Here is an 18,391-nt window from a genome sequence, read left to right as displayed (position 1 = left end):
CTCCACAGGGTCAGCTACTGGAGAGAGTGGGGGTCTTGGCCCCAGTCACTGGGGTGAGAATGGTGTGTCCCCCCAAAATCAGCTACTGGCAGTGGGACAGCAGCGAGGGAGCAAGCAAGGTGCTCAGTGCCAGGACTGGCACTAACAGGTCTTTTACAGGGCCCAGGGTGAATAAAACAAACCTGCAAGTATACAGAAGCTCCTAAGTAGGCATTTACAAAATGGCTTCTGAGATTTTCTTAGAGGGATTTTCAGTTTCAGACCTAAGCTTGCTTAAACTTAGGACCAACATTTAGCCTTCAGCTGCTGGTACTGCTGCTTCTCAGATGCTGGGAACCTCAAGATGTTCCAGAGCTGATTAAGTTGAAGACTTCAGGCCTATTCTTGTATCTTCTGTGGGCAAAGCCATGTTTGGATAGCAAATACTCATATAGAAATGAATGATTATTTTGTAAACATGATTAGTTTTACCTCATGTCTGAATAAGCACACAAAATATCAGAACAAACAAATCTGTGTTCTTCTAGGCAGACATCCAGCTAAGTCCATTATTCCAAAAAATATTTTGAAGTGTCTTTGATAATATTCATTCACAACGTTAATGTGATAGTCACAGTGAAATATTTTGTGCTACGACTCTGCTTTACCTTGGAGCTGAGACATATGTTTCATAACACTTAAAGAGTATTTTTTTTGTAGAATGTCTTTACTGTTATAAAAATATACACATGAATCTTGAAAAAAAAAAAAAAAGCTTTGTTATCAACAACCCCCAAACTGCACATTATAAGTGGACCTGAAAATACAGTTTGACAGCAATTGGTGGGCTGTTATAGCTCACTGGATAAAGTATGCATCAAATGCAAACTCACAAGCTTGGTTCTGCACAAGAACTTCTGTAAGACACCAAATGACCTGGCACACTGCTCAGAAAGCAACTTCATTTTACACATCCTAAGCTAGATATGTATTCTTATATTCCAGCACTAGCATCCAACAGCAAATTTCAACAACAGCAACAACACTCAGGGGCAGAAGCAAATAGTATAATTTTGCTTTGTTGATTTATTTTTAAACAAACCATTAGTAACTTCCACACATGTGAACAAGAATAGGTACCTTGTGTTTTAAACACTACCCAACCTTACAGCTTATTTTCAGCTGAAATGTCAAAGATATTAAGCAAAATATCATCTATAGCTATTTAGAGGCCTCATAGGGAGAGAAAAAAATCCATTAGACTACAATGATAAAGCTTAAATATCTACATTAATTGTACAGGTAGCAACTACTACTTCACATTATCCCCTGACACCCTATTTTTTTCTAATGAAACCCCTACAAACCCAATGCAACATTGGTCATGAAGTCCTCTGCAGCAAGTATGTCTACTCATAGGAAGCTAGAAAAAATTATTTCATTATTCAATATCTTAACCATCATTATGGAAATAAAATGATTTTTCTCTGTATATGATAATCTCTAGTCACTGAAACAATGAAGTCCCAGTCTTGAGTGGGGCATATTATAATATTTATACCCTGTCTTTCTGCTGAAAGTATATCAATAAAGTGGAAATTTCCTGTAAAAGTCAATAACTTAAAAAAAAGATTAATAAAGCAGCAGAGCACATCTAATATATTTTTGTCTTCCTTGTTTTGGAATGTTTGTATGTTCCCGGCTTTGGGAAGACCCTGTAGTATTTCGAGACAATAATAGAAAGAGACAAGAAATACACAGATAGATAAAGCTTACTCTGTGAACACAATTCTGAATTTGTTTTCTCTGACTAGAAAGAACACAGTGACATGGAATATCAATAAAAAAAATCTACTCAAAACAAAAGACAGTTGCATTTTTAACATCCTTCCTTCCACCATTATCCTGTTCTTGTTTATCAGGCTTGTGTTTTACTGCTGCTGCATCTGGACCAAATCAAGAAAACCCTGGTCCATTTTGAATTAAACAAGCTAATTCATTTCTGTAGTGGAATTACAAGAAACCCTGACCACAGCCAGCAGCACAGGAAGGAATACTATAAGAAGTTAATTTTCTAGGACAAACTCCCAGACACTACTGTTTTCCTCTGGTTCATGCTGATCCAACCTACAACAACAGCTCAACAACCAGGACAATGAATCAATGATGCCAGAAGGAAGGGTTTGGGGGCAGGGGTAGAAGGGGCAGGAGGGAAGGAACACAATATCAAAACCCATCCACATAATAAAATAGTCCTGCGTTATGTTGTACAAATACAAAAACTATCACAAATTGTCTTACAGTGAAAGAATAGAAGCTAGTCACAATTGTAACTGTCACATGGTAGCACAGAAGTACTATAAATTTCAGCCTAGATCATTAAACTGAAGTTCTTAGAAATCTTAAGACAAAAATATAGGTAATGTCTCTGAAAAACAGGCCATGAGAATATAGAGGAAAATCAACACCTTCCAGATACTACTAAGATCATCTTGCAGCAATGCTATGGTTGGTTATTGACCAGCATATAAACCACACTAACCACTAGTCCAGCACATCTTCACTCAAGATTTCAATCACTTGAGTCATTTATGTTCACTAGAAGACCCAGCAACTGTTTTATAGGTCAACCCTTCATACATAAAAACCTCACTATAATCTCAATAGCTGTGTGATATTTTTGATGTAATTCATTCATTTCACTATGAAAGCAAATATTTTATTAACTCTGCAGTCTGTGATTGTGACTTCTAAATACCAGAACCAAAGAACAGCAGGGATGTTTGAAGATGAATTCTTTTTTGTTTGTTTGTTTGTTTAACTGGACTCTAATACTTGAGTTCATTTTACAAACAACTTCATCTAAACAAAGAGTCAGAGGCATTTATTGCTGAATTACTCTAAGCTTTCAAAACACACTAATCTTAATGTGACACTCTTCGGGCTCATCACGTCACTAAAAATAGTTGCATTTTTAAAAATACATTGCTAACTGGAATCCAAGTTCTGTTTCGAAAGCATAAAAGCAAAGCAGCAGTCTCCCCAGCAAATATTGTATTTGCTCCCAAGTTACTCTGCTCTTTTTCTGTGGCTTTAATGCCTGTTTTTTAAATCCTTCCTTTCTTTTTCTTTGGTTTTCTTCTTTAGAAAGAGGATAAACTTCCTAACAAATTGAATGCACTAATGGAAAAGTGTTGTTAGAAGGTTAGAAGGTTAAAGTATGAACATTTGGTCTTTCACCCAACTTCAGTCCACTCAGAGTTAATTTATAAATTGTACTGAAAGATTTAAGAACAGTTGATATACAACACTATATGACATTAGGAAGGATGAAAGTAAATGAAGGCTTGGGTTCTATTTCATTAGTTGCTCACGCAGATACTGCCTATCTCCACTTGCAAATTTTTTTTTTACTCTACACTCTGTTGTCAGTACAGCTTCTCCAGTCCCAAGGAAATAACAAGTGTACCGTTACAATAAACACGCACTATTATCTTCAAATTGTTCTTATATGTTATGCATAATGATGCGTATAATGAATAAAACTTTATTCAACCAAAAAGATCGTGTGACTGAAACAAAGGAAAAAAGTAACAGCAATCACACTTCCTTCCAAATAACATAAGAAGTTAAGGGGCAGATTTTCTAGACTTTTAGAAATGAAGCACTTCAAAGAAGTTCTAACTTTGTAATAATGGTGATGATGTTTAGCTATTTTGGAAAAATAAACACAAATCTGGCCATTTATTTTAATATCTAGAGTCACGAAAACAAAAGCAGTTTAACTTGTGTGAAACGTATATTGTCCTGTTCCATTAAAAAAAGCCTTCAAGCAACTCCATAAATCAACATGCTAACAACATTAAGTTTGCCCTTGGAAGAATTAATTAATTAATTAGTTTCTTTAACTATTAAATGCTCACTGTTCAATGCCTACTCATCTCCCATACTTAAATGGACTTGGTCTTGTTTATATTTCCACAACTCAACTTGATATGGGATAATGCCTTTTAGTTCTATTTCTTTTTTTTTTTTTTTTAAACACAAGACTGTACAAAGCATTCTACTTCCGAAGTTCACTAAATATAAATCAGACTAAATATTCATCCTTGTATTCAAACTTAGAAATCTTACCCGATTTTCATACTTCCTCTCAAAACACAACCCCCCAAACACAGGTAAAGGCAAAACAAGTGCAAATAAAGATTTTTGCTACATTATCAATTTAGCTGTGACTATGGAAATACATGTGCAAAATATAAGTGTTGCTTTAGTGGAAAACACAACAATATAAATCTTTACCTGCAGCTCTGTAAAGTATTTTAGGTTCAAAGAATATGCATGGATTTTTGTCCTCTATGCATGAAAGCAGTAGTCCTTTGGCCTGAAGAGGACTCCTTGGAATAACAACCTGCAAAAATATTTTTAAAAGAGTTTATTTAAAGTACAAGTCTCCTACAAGCTTCCTCAATATTACACTGAATGTCAAAAAAAAAAAAAAGTAATTACTTGCTTTAAATAAAATTATGCAACTATTGCACAGTTGTTACAAAGTACATTAACATCAGTACTATCTTACTAACACAACACTCCAAGTTTTCAGTTTTATTTCATTTATTAATGAGGCTTGAATAGTTCCCCTCTACACAATGATTTAAATACTAATTTATTCCCCTCAGATAAGATAGAACTAACATAACAATAGCATTTTGAGGTTGAAGAAATAGAAGAAAAATTCAAAAAAACTATTATTTTTACAGAACTAGTATTTTAGTGGATGGATGACAAGAAAAAAATCAGCTGAGTGATCTGAAGTTGTTTAGGTAAAGGTTCCTTGGAACGGTCTGGAAAGGTCTTCAGACTGGTCCAGTAAATTTTGAAGACTTGAAAAGGAGTTAGCATTTTAAAGTTGATTTCCTTTACTTATGGTGGAAGCCTGAAATTTGATCATTCTGGAGGCCCCTCCAAAAATAAATAAATAAATAAACACTGAAACTACTGTCAAACAAACAAAACTGTAAGCAAGTCCTCTAGATGTAATCTGAATACTTGAAAGGAAAAAACGTAATTGTTTTTCCAGCAGAAGAGTTAATTATGAATGATCTAAGAAAATGTTGATTATAATAATGATCAGAAAATCACCAAAATGTCAGTTTAAATGAAAATAAAAGCCAAGAGAGCTCAACTCTCTCGAATCAGAAGGGCCAGCTAAATTACATCTCAGATCTCTAAAAGCTGGTGCAGGCAGGGTCAAGACTACTAGTGAACGTTTTATAGCTGTGAAGTAAGAAGTGGCAACCTCTGACTGAAAGCATTAGAAAAAAACAACACACACACACGACACGTTAACTACAGTTATGTTAACTTAGCACCTAACAACGAGTTTGCAAGGCTTTAAAAAACTTTGAGAGTAAGAACATTTAATGATATAAATATAACATAGAAGAGTCAAAACACAACCCAAATCAGCTATTGCCTCAAATTAAGTTGATAAGTGATTTTTCTAAGCAAGGGAGAAGCAATCTTTTTAAACTCCAAAAAAAACATTTGACGTGGAAAATTGTCAGACTTACGGATGTCACCAGCACAGCTCCTTCAGGATCATTTTTAGGAGGGACTTTATTTACTGTATTCATTTGTGAAATTAAGTCAGAGCGTGGAAATGAAATCTATTCGAAAGCTCAGTCACCACCAATACAGAAAATGATGTCAAAAGCACCAGTTCACATAGTGATAAGACGCACATCTATGGACTAAATTTTTATTATAAATTTAGAACTCAGCAGTAGAAATTCAGAGAAGGATCTGAATGTATTATTTGCTCAAAGGATAACTAGGACACTGTGCAGTACAGCCGTAAAAGACAATCTTGTAGTCAAGGAAGTGTTAGTACTATTGCAAAAATTGCTGCTAGAAAGTCAGTTGAAATACTTCATGACTACTTCATGACTACATCAACAGTTTTGAAAGAAAATGAATCAAAACAGATGCCAAAAAAGCTTCGGAAACTGTTTAACGTCTCTTTCATAGTTTGATTTGTTTAGTCTAAAAAGAAACAATGACTAAAGAGAAAACAATTGCTCTTAGCACATGAAAGAGAAGATGAAGGACAGATAAGTTAAAGATACAAGTTAAGAAGAAATTTAGGCTGGAACCAAAAAGAAAGCTTCTAACTGTGATGATAAAAATCCTGGTGCAGTCTTCCAATGGAATAGAGAGTCATTACAATAATTTAAGACAGTTGTATCCATTAAGACATACCTCCTTACAACAGTAGACAAGACACAATGATCTAACAATGTCCTCCTCACTTCAACAAGCCCTGTCTTAAGCACTAATGATTACAATCCTTCCCTTGAAAAGCCCAAGACATACAAACCCTCTTTGGCTTAGGAAAACTAAACCTCAGTTTCACTTAAGAAAAACAGAGTATAAAAATCTTCAGTCAGTAATCAACCACTGAGCTTAGTAAGTGGGTAGTTTTGGAAACCATCCTCCCCCCCATGGGTGTCTCCTACCCTCCCAGGTTTGTAATACATGGCCTTTCTTCCCGTGATTTTGACAAAATATGCACAGACACAGGACTCTGCAAGTACATCTGGACCAAAGTTTCATTTGCATTGCTGGATTTATACATTAAGGGATGGATTTTTGTTCATTTAAAAATATTTCCTGCAACTTTGATGCCAAAAGTTTTCACTGAGTAATATTAATGCTATACTACTAGCACATTTATATGAAATAGAGATAGGTTTCAATTTCAGCAAAGAAGCTATAACTGTTTCAAACATTAACTGCATTAATGAACAGCTTTGCAAAAAATATTAAAGGAGCAACATTGTTTTCACAAAGATACAAAATTCAAGAGTCTAATATACTTCTGTGTGCATCCAAAATTAGAATATTGTTCCACCAATTCCACAGAATTTAGTATGCCCTTTAACTGAGATGGCCGCAATGTATTTTAGCACATTACCCAAGGAACTTCTGCCCTGGGTTCCTTCAAGCTCTTCAGCAACTCTGAATTTCCCTCATTCCCTGTAGCTACTTCCGGACCTCACTTCCCATCACTTCTCCTCAGTAGTATTTGCAAGCCACACACCAGCATATTTATATTAATTCACCTCATCTTTGGTATAGCTATGATATACAGTTTATGATGTTGATCTGGAAGGGTATTTTCCTTACATACATTTACACTGAAAGAAGAAAATGAAGAAAAGAAAAAGAAGAATTAAAGATGAGAGAAAAGAATGAAATTATCAGGAGTGATAAAATGAAATTCTGACTTACTAACTTATTCAGAAGACTAAACACAGTAGTATTAGGTTGCACTGAACTTGAAAGGGGTTTTAATTAGCACAGTGGACTGCAAAACCTCAGCACTTTGTTCAATATGAAGATTTGAGATTGACCAACAAAGACCAGCATATATTAGACACTTTCTAAGATTAAGATACCGATGCCAGGTCTACCTTGTTCTTCTATGCCATAATAAACAACTAGCTTTTGAACAAGCTCGAGAAACCCTTTGATTCAATTACCTGGCAAGAGACTTTGTAATTTACTTTTGTCTATATAGGCAAATATTTTCAAGTTTAGTATACAAACACTTCAAAGAAAAAAGATGTATTCCCTTTCCCAAATATCACAAAATAAAACGTGAATAACATGCAATAAAATGTGAATATTCCAAGCTCTTATTTAATTAAACAGAAGCAAGTAGAAATGGCCTACCTATAAAAAAAAGTCATATCTGACATTTTAGAACACCGAAATAATATTAAGGCAAAAGTTTAAACAAAATATAAAAAATGAACATGTGTCTCCAGCATACAAATACTGCTTTTGCTTAAGACCTTCACATTAATCAAGCTATGAGTCATTTCTTAATGGACTGGATGCCAGTTAATCCAAAAGTACAAGTCCATAGACACCAAATTTACTCAGAAAAAAACTGAGAACTGGCAAACAGTGCTTGATTTATCAGAGATTAACAGATCTGTCCCCTTTATCTTCACCAGGAAACTTATCTATCAAAATGCTAGGAAACTCAACTTTCAAGATATGCCACTTTCTCATGTTGAAAGCTTGCCCCAATTTATCATCCACAGAGTCATCCAATGGCTGAGGTGGGCAGGGCCCTCTGGAGGCCATCTGCTCCAACCCCTGCTTCAGCAGGGCCACCCAGACCAGGCTGCCTAGGACCACGTCCAACTGGCTTTTGAATGTCCCTAGGCAGGGAGACTCTACCACCTCTCTGGGCAACCTGTGCCAGCACTCAGTCACCCACCCGCACAGTGAAGTGTTTCCTGGCACTCAGAGGGAACCTCCTGTGTTTCAGTTTGCACCCAGTATCTCTTGTCCTGTCACTGTCATTCATTTGAATCAATTTTATAATGGACTTAATATGACAGATACAGAGAGAAAAAAGAAAAAAAAGGAAAGCACTATTCGTTAGTTTTTAATTTCTATACAATGCTAGACACCAAACAAATGTAGAATGTACGCTTTCAGTGCAAAAAGCACACAAACACAAAATGCTAGGTCTGCTGAAGTTTGTTTCAATAATGGCTACAAATTCTCAAACTCTTAATACAATTTAAGTTTTATAAATAGTAAACTTCTAACAGTACTTAATTAGCATATTCACATTTTTTGCTGTGTACTCTGACTACCATCCTCCTTTCCCTGCCTGCACTCAGACTCATCAGTCTGGTTACTCTGATTCACTCAAAATCAATCTTTGTCAAATGTGAATTACTGTACCTTAATTCCTGGACAATGAGCGAAGAAAGCTTCTGGACTCTGAGAGTGATACAGTGCACCATGACCCACACAACCCCAGGGGGCTCTGATGGTGAGGCTTCCACAATTAAACAGATCTCCCGAGCGATAACGGTATTTTGCTGCTTCGTTAACAATCTGGAAAGGAAAACAAAACAAAATCCTTTCCATATACAAAAGTAGCATCCGATACCCTTAGTTACATATCATTAAACATCTACAATGCATGAGATGTAAATACATCATCTACTCCATGGTCGGAATTCACAGAACCAAATTAGAAGCAAAAGATTCCTGTAAGTCAGTAGAAAAGCAAACATTTTCCAAGGCAAGTAAATTCAGTAATTTAGTGTGTTCAAGTTAAATGGCAGGCCTCAAGGGTAGCCATATAGCCCAGTTGTTTCCCCATTCCCAGACAATCTATCAGCCCCATTTAAACTTGTGGTTTATCATGTGGCCATGTGGTTGGCTTCAATCACACAAAGAAGTGAGAGATGGTGTGGGGAAGACACAGCTGGGGAATTTAAAGCTGCTTAAGCCAACGTGGCCACAAAACCAATAATAAAATCAAAGACAGACATTTGCTTCAAACCACATCTTTAATTTATGTTAGTTAATCAGGACTTCAACCTGGCCCTGGTATCTTCCTGTTTATTTAAAGTATGCATAAATATTAGTAATACATTTGTGGATATTTTTGCAAAAAATATATATATTTAAACCAATATTAATGTGAACAGAAGAATAATTTAAACATAAAGCCATAACATTTCATTTTACTTCATTCAAATTTCTAAGTACTAACCTGATCAAATGCTGGAAAAATATAATCTGCAAACTGAATTTCTGCGATGGCCGTAGCACCTGCAACAGCAACTCCGATACCAAATCCAACAATTCCTTGCTCACACAAGGGTGTATTGAAAACTCTATCTTTACCTATAAAACAAGAACAATTTCTTTAATACACTTGTTCTAAGTGGAAAACCTAGCCCCAGAAATACTCAAGTTATAAACAAATCCTCTTCAATTAAGCACATGGCTCTTTAGATGGGCTTTCTAGGTTTAGCAATCATACACATCCATTACAGATAAGGATATTTTCACTTTAATTTGTAACTGCTTAGAGGAAGACAAGGAGAAACAAAATGCAAGAACAGTTTAAGTAATTTACAACATTCTTATTAGCACTTCAAGGAAAATAATTTGTTCTGATGTAGATACAGATAAACATGCATCACCATGTTTATACAGGAGGTATAAAAAAATACAAGCATTAAGAAAGCTTACAACACAGAACAGTAGTGTTCCTTCAACTGTTTGGTTTTTAATCCAGACAGTCAAAATGATCTGTCCATACTCAAATGTACACGGCTCTACAAAGGCATTTATCAAGAGTATACTCCTGACAATCCCCATAAGCAGAGCCCAGTCTAACCAGCCTTTTGTAAGTTAAGACTTCATTTCCTAAATAATTTGGTTCATCTCCAGGGCAAGAGGGGGAGGAAAAAAAAAAAAAAAAAAGCTGTTTCTGCTGTTGGAGGCACAAGATGAAATCAAATATTCTGTTTTGTATCTGCCCTGTGAGAGTGTAAAAGGTCGTTTTAACTCTGACATATTTCTGTGCTACACCAGTTTCAGATTCCAAATATGCATCTATCTAATAGGTAAATATAAAATTGGTCAGTTCGTGAAATTAAAAACAAGGAGGGGGAGGGAGGCGAAACACCATTAAAATTTCTTCTATAAGATATATGTAAAGTATTTGCTACAAGTACCATACTCCCTCAGCAGACCAACAAGAGAACACAGTGATGCTATTAAATTTTCCTTTTAGAGCACTGGGAGATGGACAGCAGGTTTTCACAAGAGTGCATCGTGCATGAATATGCCAAGACTTCAAACTGGGTGGGAAAAAAAATTGAGCATGGATATACATCACACATCAGTGGCTATAGAGTAAATTAAACAATAGCTTGCTAACCACTAAATAAATAACTAATAAAAGAAAGATCAATGAATTAATAGTTAGGAAAAATTATTACTCTGAAAACTCCTAGTCTCAATAGCTGCAAGTTAATAAACTGGAGAAAGGGAAGCTAACAGAAGGTTTCAGAAATGGATGACAGAAGCAGAACCACTACCCACAGCTGTATTTATGATACAGGAAGGCATGTTTAACAAATCTTTCATGTACATGTCTTTCATCTTCACACATCACCCAGCATATAGCACTGTCACTGCTCGGGCATTGTCCGTGTGCCCTACATGGTGTTTTGAGTTTCATACTTCAAGGGTTACTTTGTTTTGGTGTTTGACATATCAGGAATTAGTTTTTGGCTCTCCCTCTGCATTTCTCCCTCTCTCACCCCAACAGGAACATTACAAGGTAATTAAGGTAAGTTAAAAAAAAAAAAAAGCCATCCAATGATATTAGAACATTGGTAGTGTCAGTGAGGCTATGCAAGTCATCACATGTCCAAAGGGCTACCACAATTTCAGGACACTCCACAATTTTGTAAACAAGACAGAAGAAACTTTGAAGCACCTTAAAAATTGTCTTTTTTGAGGGAAAGCACTTTTTCTGAAATTAGTGATTTTGAACTTCCATGACTTTGACTCATTTCTTATAAATCTGTGTTTGAAACACAGATCCCTATGATCTACAATACTTTTAAGACACGTGCACACTGGGCTGCTTCTTGTTTATAAATTAATATCCAAGAAACTTCTAGCTTTCATTTCTTAGGACTTGGATGGACTTTCTTAGTATGGCCATTCCTACAGAATACAGAATGTTACCACAACTAGCTCAGCAATTAAAATTTAATTCCAAATGTTTCAAAAGCTATGCTATAATTTTGTTAAAGTTACTTTTGCTGTCTGGATGCCAAACACCCATCAAATATTATCCCAATCAACTCTGAGTCAGAGCAGAGCGCCCTGCAGATCTCAGAACATTTCACAAGTGGGAAGACCAACTAGCTCTCATATCCAAGATTTATGAGCAAGCTGATCTAAGTAATTTCCAGATGTGGGTCAGCTGTACTTCATTTCACAGCTCCTGGAAAAAAACAGTAATAAATAATCTCTGCAGGTATTGTCCTCAAAAGTTGTTCAGCCTGAAAATAGCACAGGAAGTCTGAATGGCAGTACCTTCATAGCACTGCCATTTATTGTTGCCAGGCATTATTTTACCAGTGTGCCTCAGTAACATGACTAGCCTGCCTATTTTTATTCTTCCTTTACTAGAACTACCAATTTGTCTGGCAATGTCACTACATAAAAACTTCCCCGGCCCCAAAAGGTTCCCAGAGAAAAAGAGAATACTCTGGGAAATCCAGAAGTGGGGAAGATCCTCATAGAAGATGTAGCTTGTTTTTATTGTCTTCAATTATAGTAATTTCCCATAGACATCAATCATTTCTTCGCTTTACTGCTGAGAAATTTAACAAAATTAAAAAAAAAAACAAAAGTTCAAAAAGCATCAAAGAGGAATTGTGTCTTCCTTTAAAAGCTGACAAAAGGGGAAGGTTTCAGTCACATCAGGCCTTTCCTCCTCCTATGCAGAGTAAGGAATTCTGGCTTCCAGGGCTATTTCTGCAGAATCTGTAGATCAGAAAACTAATTCATAGGGTACAGAAGGAAAATAGTGCCATGAAAAAAAATTCTGTAATTAGAACATAATACGATTTTTGAAACTAGAGTGACTACACACTGTACAAGTTGTCTTCGATTCCTCCCCTGACAGGCATCGTGGCCTTCGCTTTGCTCCCCAGGCCATTCCCCCACATGCAACAGGCCTTGGCCACAGATATCAGCACCACCTGTAGTGGCCTTGGCAATCCAGGCCTCCATTTAACATCGACATTTTTATTTTTCAGGACCTGTAGAATCCAATGATCAGCCAACTTTCTTCAGCCTAAGTACTTTTTAGCCAGGAAAAAGGAACATGAAGCACCTATACAAATGCATATTTGCCCCCAGGCCTCACCACTGCGAGGAAGCCCTGCTTCACACGCAGCCTCCAGAGCTGTCCCCAGACCCACATCCGTCTGCAACAGCTGACAAACATCTCTTCCCCTCTTCCATATTCAGTCTAGCATGCCTTGAATTTGACATTTTATTTCCCTTCTTTCACTGATGCGTTTAATGGTGTTTTGTTTGTTTAATGTAAAACAACTCATATTTTACCAAGCTAGGAATGCATTAACATTACCAAGACATAATTATACTTCCCTCCTTCATAGAAGTCTATTGGCAGCTCAATGCATTTCACTTTTATTCACTCACATGGCATTTTGATCATATACAGGCAAACGGAAACTCCAAAATGTTGTGGGTTTTGCTGTTTTATTTTTGTTTTAATTCACTACATTTCATGGGAGCCTGAAAACCAGTATAACAGTAAGTAGCTGGGGAAGGGATGGTTAGGACATAGTTTGCATTTCAACTTCTTGTTCCTCCTGGGTATACTATTCCATTTTGTCACGATTCCTCTCTCTCAAACACCACATTGGAAGACAAGTCATGGACACAGCACAGATAGGAGGATAAAACAGGCTGGCAATGCGTACAGTCACATGAGAAAGTAAACAGATTGCTGAGAATTGCCCAGGAAAAGTCAAATCATGCAAAGCTTACCTAACCTTATATTTAAGAATGGATTTTTCAAAGTACACTGAAATAGCCTCATGTGCTGGTTCTATAAATAATTTTATATCGCCCTGAAATTTAAATGGATTTGAACAATCTTGTAAAATTAGTTTTCAAGTAGTACTTTATAAGAACTTCAAAAATAATTGTTTAATATCAATTTTGGGTAGATGAATGAATTTAAAAGCATTTTAGATCTACCACACTAATATTCCTTTCTGTGATTCTGAATATAAAAGACATCCCAATAAAATTGCTGAATATATTTTAAATTAAATTAGATATTAAATTAGAGGCAGTGTGCTGCAATCAATGGAGTACAATAAATCAAGTGAGAATCAGTGAAAGCAAATATGAAATATACCATGACAGTTATAACATGGGCAGTCTGAAGCACCTCGTTTGGGCTTTCAGAACTAAAGGTGTAACCCTGAAGTACTATAGCTTAAAGCAGTAAAGACAGAGTCAGGTAATTCTCAATTAATAAGATTCATTACTCAGTAATGTTTTCTATTTAAGATGTAAAACAATAATACTGACCCCTTCTTACAAGCAAAGCCTAAAAAACTCTTTTTCTTTTCATTAGATGGGAAAACAAGCATTGGATAGGGCTTCAGTAAGTATTTGTTTTACATAAAAGCTAGCCTTTTAAGATTAAAGATATACACATTGTTAGGATAAAACAAATTTACTAATTTCCCTGAACACTAAAACTTTTATGGTATGGCTTTAGCCTTCTGTTTGTATATATGCAGTAAGAAAATCATTAATAAAAGTAATACAAAATATTTAAACACTGAAAATTTAAACCCTATGTATTTTTACCTATTTTTCAAATGTGAAAAGGACATCATTTTGATTAAGTCATTCTTATCAACCTTGGCAAACCATTCACTCAGCTGAAATCGAACTTAAACAAATAAGCCAGAGATACTGTGTCATTCCATATTTCATTTCTATATCTATGAAGAAACATTTCCTAAAACGTACCCTTCCCCTATTACTTGCGTCAGCCAAGCAGCTCAAAACAAATGAGCGCAGACTCAGCAAGCTGGCTTTTCACTACAGGTGGCAGTAATACCTCTGCGTTATCTGAACTCACGTGCGTCAGCCTCTGAAGACAGACGTTATGCCTTTGTCCACTTCAGTCAGCCTGCCCGGCTTTATCAGCATCCCGGCTTTCAGCCATCCGAACATGTTGATGCCCTTATCCATGCAGTTAGTTAAACAAGATGGCACACGGGGCTATGTGAAAAATGGATGCTTCTCCTCATGTCTCCATCCCAACAACTCAGAAAGATCAGATGCGTGTTAAGAAACTGAATAAATACACAGTAGGTAAATCTGAAAAGATTAAACACTGAAGTAAAAACGCGGTAGCTGACTAAAAGCCATTTTTTTAAAAACAATTCCTTCATCCCCCTCTGAACTATTTTTATTTGAATAAAACAAGATTGGTCTGTGTGATTTTTGGAACAAAGAGTTAAGCACCTCACAAATGTTCAAATTACCACTGATCCTCTGCCTAAGGGGCAACAGCTTTAACTCGGTTTTACAGTCATTTTCTCCTCCAAGAGGGAAGTTTCATAGCAACCTAACAGAACACATGTTTACAGGCATATGTAGTCGATTATTATGCATTAATGTTTTGGCCTGCTTCTTCTTTATTTATTCCAAGCTGTCAGGAAAAAAGTATTTCAGCTTTCAGCATCTGCAATGAAACATGTTCCGGTCTTAATTTATCTCCGAAAATGAGTTGTTCAAACAGTACAAAATCTTCTATATACTAACACATCACTCAAGGCTCCAGCTCTCTGGAGCCTTTTGCTCTGTAAGAGCTTATGTTGGAAGATTTGGGTGGGTTGGGTAACACTGCTGATTTACTTAAAGGCATTTGTCTATTAAGATACTTGTACATCACTTTTGTTTAAAGAAAAGCATCTTAAAATAAATAAATAAATCAGCAATCTATACAGGCACCATTTCATTTGTCCCTGTGATCTTAATAACTTCCATTAAAAATACCCATTAGAAGTCAAATAAAGGAATCCAACAAGCTAAATGTATTCTGTCTTTAAGTGCAACGATCGTGGGTGCACAAGGAAAAATAAAGGACTGGAAAGACAAGGAAATCCCAGCAGACTAGCTCCTTGCTAATTATTCACTGGGGAGTTTGTGTAGAAAATTCAGGTAGAAAGAATTGACTTCAAATCAATTGTGCCTTTAGAGAACTGTTCTAATCCTGGAATATCTAGGACTCTTTGTAGACGTACATCTACTAAATCTATTCCTTAGCATAATTTAACACAATCTATCCAACCTTCAGATTTTCCTAATCCCACAACTCAGGTAGAAGAAAAATTAATTTGAATTTTGACTAATTAGCAGCTAATTCCATGGCAGTTTTCCATCCCTTTCCTTAAGGAATCTAAGAAGTCATGTTTTGGCAATCAGACACAGCTAAGACAAAAAAAAAAAAAAAAGACATTTCACAAAACTGTGAGTGACAGAAAAACGGGTCAGAAAGGAAATTTGCACACAGTGAAATACATTATCCGCTCCCTCCTCTGGCATTGCAAAATCTGCTATAGCATCTACTTTGCAATGACAGAGCCCAACTTCCTCCGTACAAAAGTTTTACTATTTACTACTGCCAAATGAGAAACAAGTCTTCATACACGGTTTCACTTTTACACGAATTTCAGTTAAGCTTCACTTGGGAAAAAAAATAAAAAAAATCTCTTAGTTAAAAAAAAAAAAAAAGTGTCTTTCTGAACCAGTAATGACCACAGTGCTGCCCAAAGAAAAGGACACCCATCTTCACAGGTAGCTATGAAGAACAAGAACTAAGGGATTCCTGTTCCAGGTCAATCCAGATTTGTTTTGCCCCACTGAATAACCAACACCTCTGAAGAGTAGTTCAAGTAAATTGGAAATTATAAACAGCTGAAGGGTAAGATTTTCCTTTCAAGTCCTCTCTGATTACTATTTCCAAGGCATTCGTACATGTGAATAGACCTGCATATTGGAAGTAGCAGCTCTAGTTCCAATTGTTCTCAACATGACATTCTCTCGCTCAAGATGGTACATTTTTCTTCCAAGTGCTCCATACACCCAACCTGTATTTTCCTCTTCTCTCCCCAAGACTCCCTTACGAGAAAAGCATGTTTATTATATTTTCTTTTAATCTTCAAAGAACCTAAACAATATCAGATTCAGGAGAACTACTGGAGCATAAAGAAAATATTACTATGGATGGGGAACAGCCTCCTCAGTCATCTTATCATAATCTTACACAACTAACTAAACTGAAAGTTTGGAATGAAAATAAACTTACTTTCTAGTAAAACTTCATAAATTCTTAAAGTTGTTCCTAGCATGAACATAACATTAACCACTAAGATAACTGTCAGGTTTACGGCTCTCTGGATGAGGGAAGACCCAGGAAAATTAATTTATTAACAGCTCTACCTACCTAACACACATAGGGTAAACTTGCTTTCCCTCTCCCCCAAATCAGACTTCCTGTCATTTGTGACAAACTAGCATCCCACCGACAGCTAAAGAATAAAGCAAAAATGACAAAATATATTATCTAATTATCAGCAAGCAAGTGGGAAAAGGAGAGGTCACAGAGGTTAACGCAAAGCTTTTGCACCAACTTCAAACGGCCAGTAAATTTGTATGCCACTTAATCCTTCCATAATAGAAAAGCAGCCAAGCAGTAGTACACAAGGGGGGGGCAAGATCGGATTCTTTTCAGGTACACAGTGATAGGTGAAACAAAGATGCAAAAAGGGAAAATGATTATATATGTGGAAAAAAATCACTCTGATAGTAGCCAAATGCTGGAACAGGCTGCCCAGAGTGATTGTGTAAGCTCCTTCCTCGGACATATCCAAATCGCACCTGGACAAGACCACCAGCAACCTAAACTGACTCTACTTTGATTATCTGTTTGGAGCAGATGACCTTCAAGGACTCTTCCTTCCAACCCTTATTATTATATGGTTCATTAATGGCCCCAAGCAGGGCTACATGCTGACTGCCCAAACTTCTTATGTCTGCACCTGTCCTGCTGATGGAAGCACTTCATGACGCTGATAAAATAGCACTGATTCAGCTCCACACTGTTCGAAAAATGTTTTATCAGCAGCTCACATCAAGGCAGCAGATTTACTCATCAGAATTGATTTTTGTTGATGACTGTGCAGGTAGCCCACTCCTGATCCCACTTTCTGCTCGTCTGGCTCATACACCAAGTTATACCAGCCTAAAGAAAAAAGCACTGTGCCTAACCACACCACGGCATTTGTGTGCTCCTCCAGCAATAACAATCCCTGCTCACCCACCAAAAACTTTTGCTGTGAGAAGCACGCTTGCAGAAAAGCATAACTGACTAGAGAGACTTGCAACAGAACACTCACTTGGAAAAACAAGCTCTAAAATCAACATCTACCAAGCATTTATATATAGGTATAACCACGGGATAGTATATCAGCTTTATTTAAGAGGCTTTGATAAGTCCCATGCATTTTCAGAGGACCTGCAACATTACCTGACAAGTTATCCAACAGGAAAAGGCTAAGAATTAAAACATGTTGATGAAAACTCTGCTATAACAAGCTGGGTAAGCTATCTAGATGACAAACCAAGGAAGAAGCAAAATTGTGATATATACAAGGCAGCCTCTCCCACACTCATTAGTATCAATACCGTAGAAATGTTTTATGAAAGTTTGAAAGCATGCTGCCTCTACCCTAAGTTGTGATGCAACTATTCTCAACCCAACAGCAGAGATTTAATGCTGATAAATAGTAATCAGAAGTACTGAATGACCAGTAATCTGCAGCAATGAAAAACTGGCATCTCACAGGTAATGCAAAGCATGTGCACGAGAAAAATCAATAAACTGATCTATACCTGGTGCTTCCATATGAGAGTGAAAAATCCTTGCCAGACAAGGATT

The 18,391-nt window shown here is 36.4% G+C and overlaps 1 protein-coding gene across 1 annotated transcript in view; it reads right to left on the bottom strand.

Annotated features, from left to right (window-relative positions):
- The window catches only part of BCKDHB (branched chain keto acid dehydrogenase E1 subunit beta), a 124,926-nt gene that overhangs the window by 93,633 nt on the left and 12,902 nt on the right, over positions 1 to 18,391 (bottom strand). The window contains exons 4-6 of the mRNA XM_035559541.2: positions 9,572 to 9,705; positions 8,749 to 8,904; positions 4,282 to 4,390 (exon numbers count right to left, since the gene is read on the bottom strand). Of these exons, the coding sequence (XP_035415434.1) occupies positions 4,282 to 4,390; positions 8,749 to 8,904; positions 9,572 to 9,705 (399 nt within the window). The remainder of the gene's footprint in view (positions 1 to 4,281; positions 4,391 to 8,748; positions 8,905 to 9,571; positions 9,706 to 18,391) is intronic.

This window comes from Cygnus atratus, chromosome 3 (assembly GCF_013377495.2).
Source record: "Cygnus atratus isolate AKBS03 ecotype Queensland, Australia chromosome 3, CAtr_DNAZoo_HiC_assembly, whole genome shotgun sequence".
NCBI lineage: Eukaryota > Metazoa > Chordata > Aves > Anseriformes > Anatidae > Cygnus > Cygnus atratus.
This window is presented reverse-complemented; position numbering and strand designations above follow the sequence as displayed.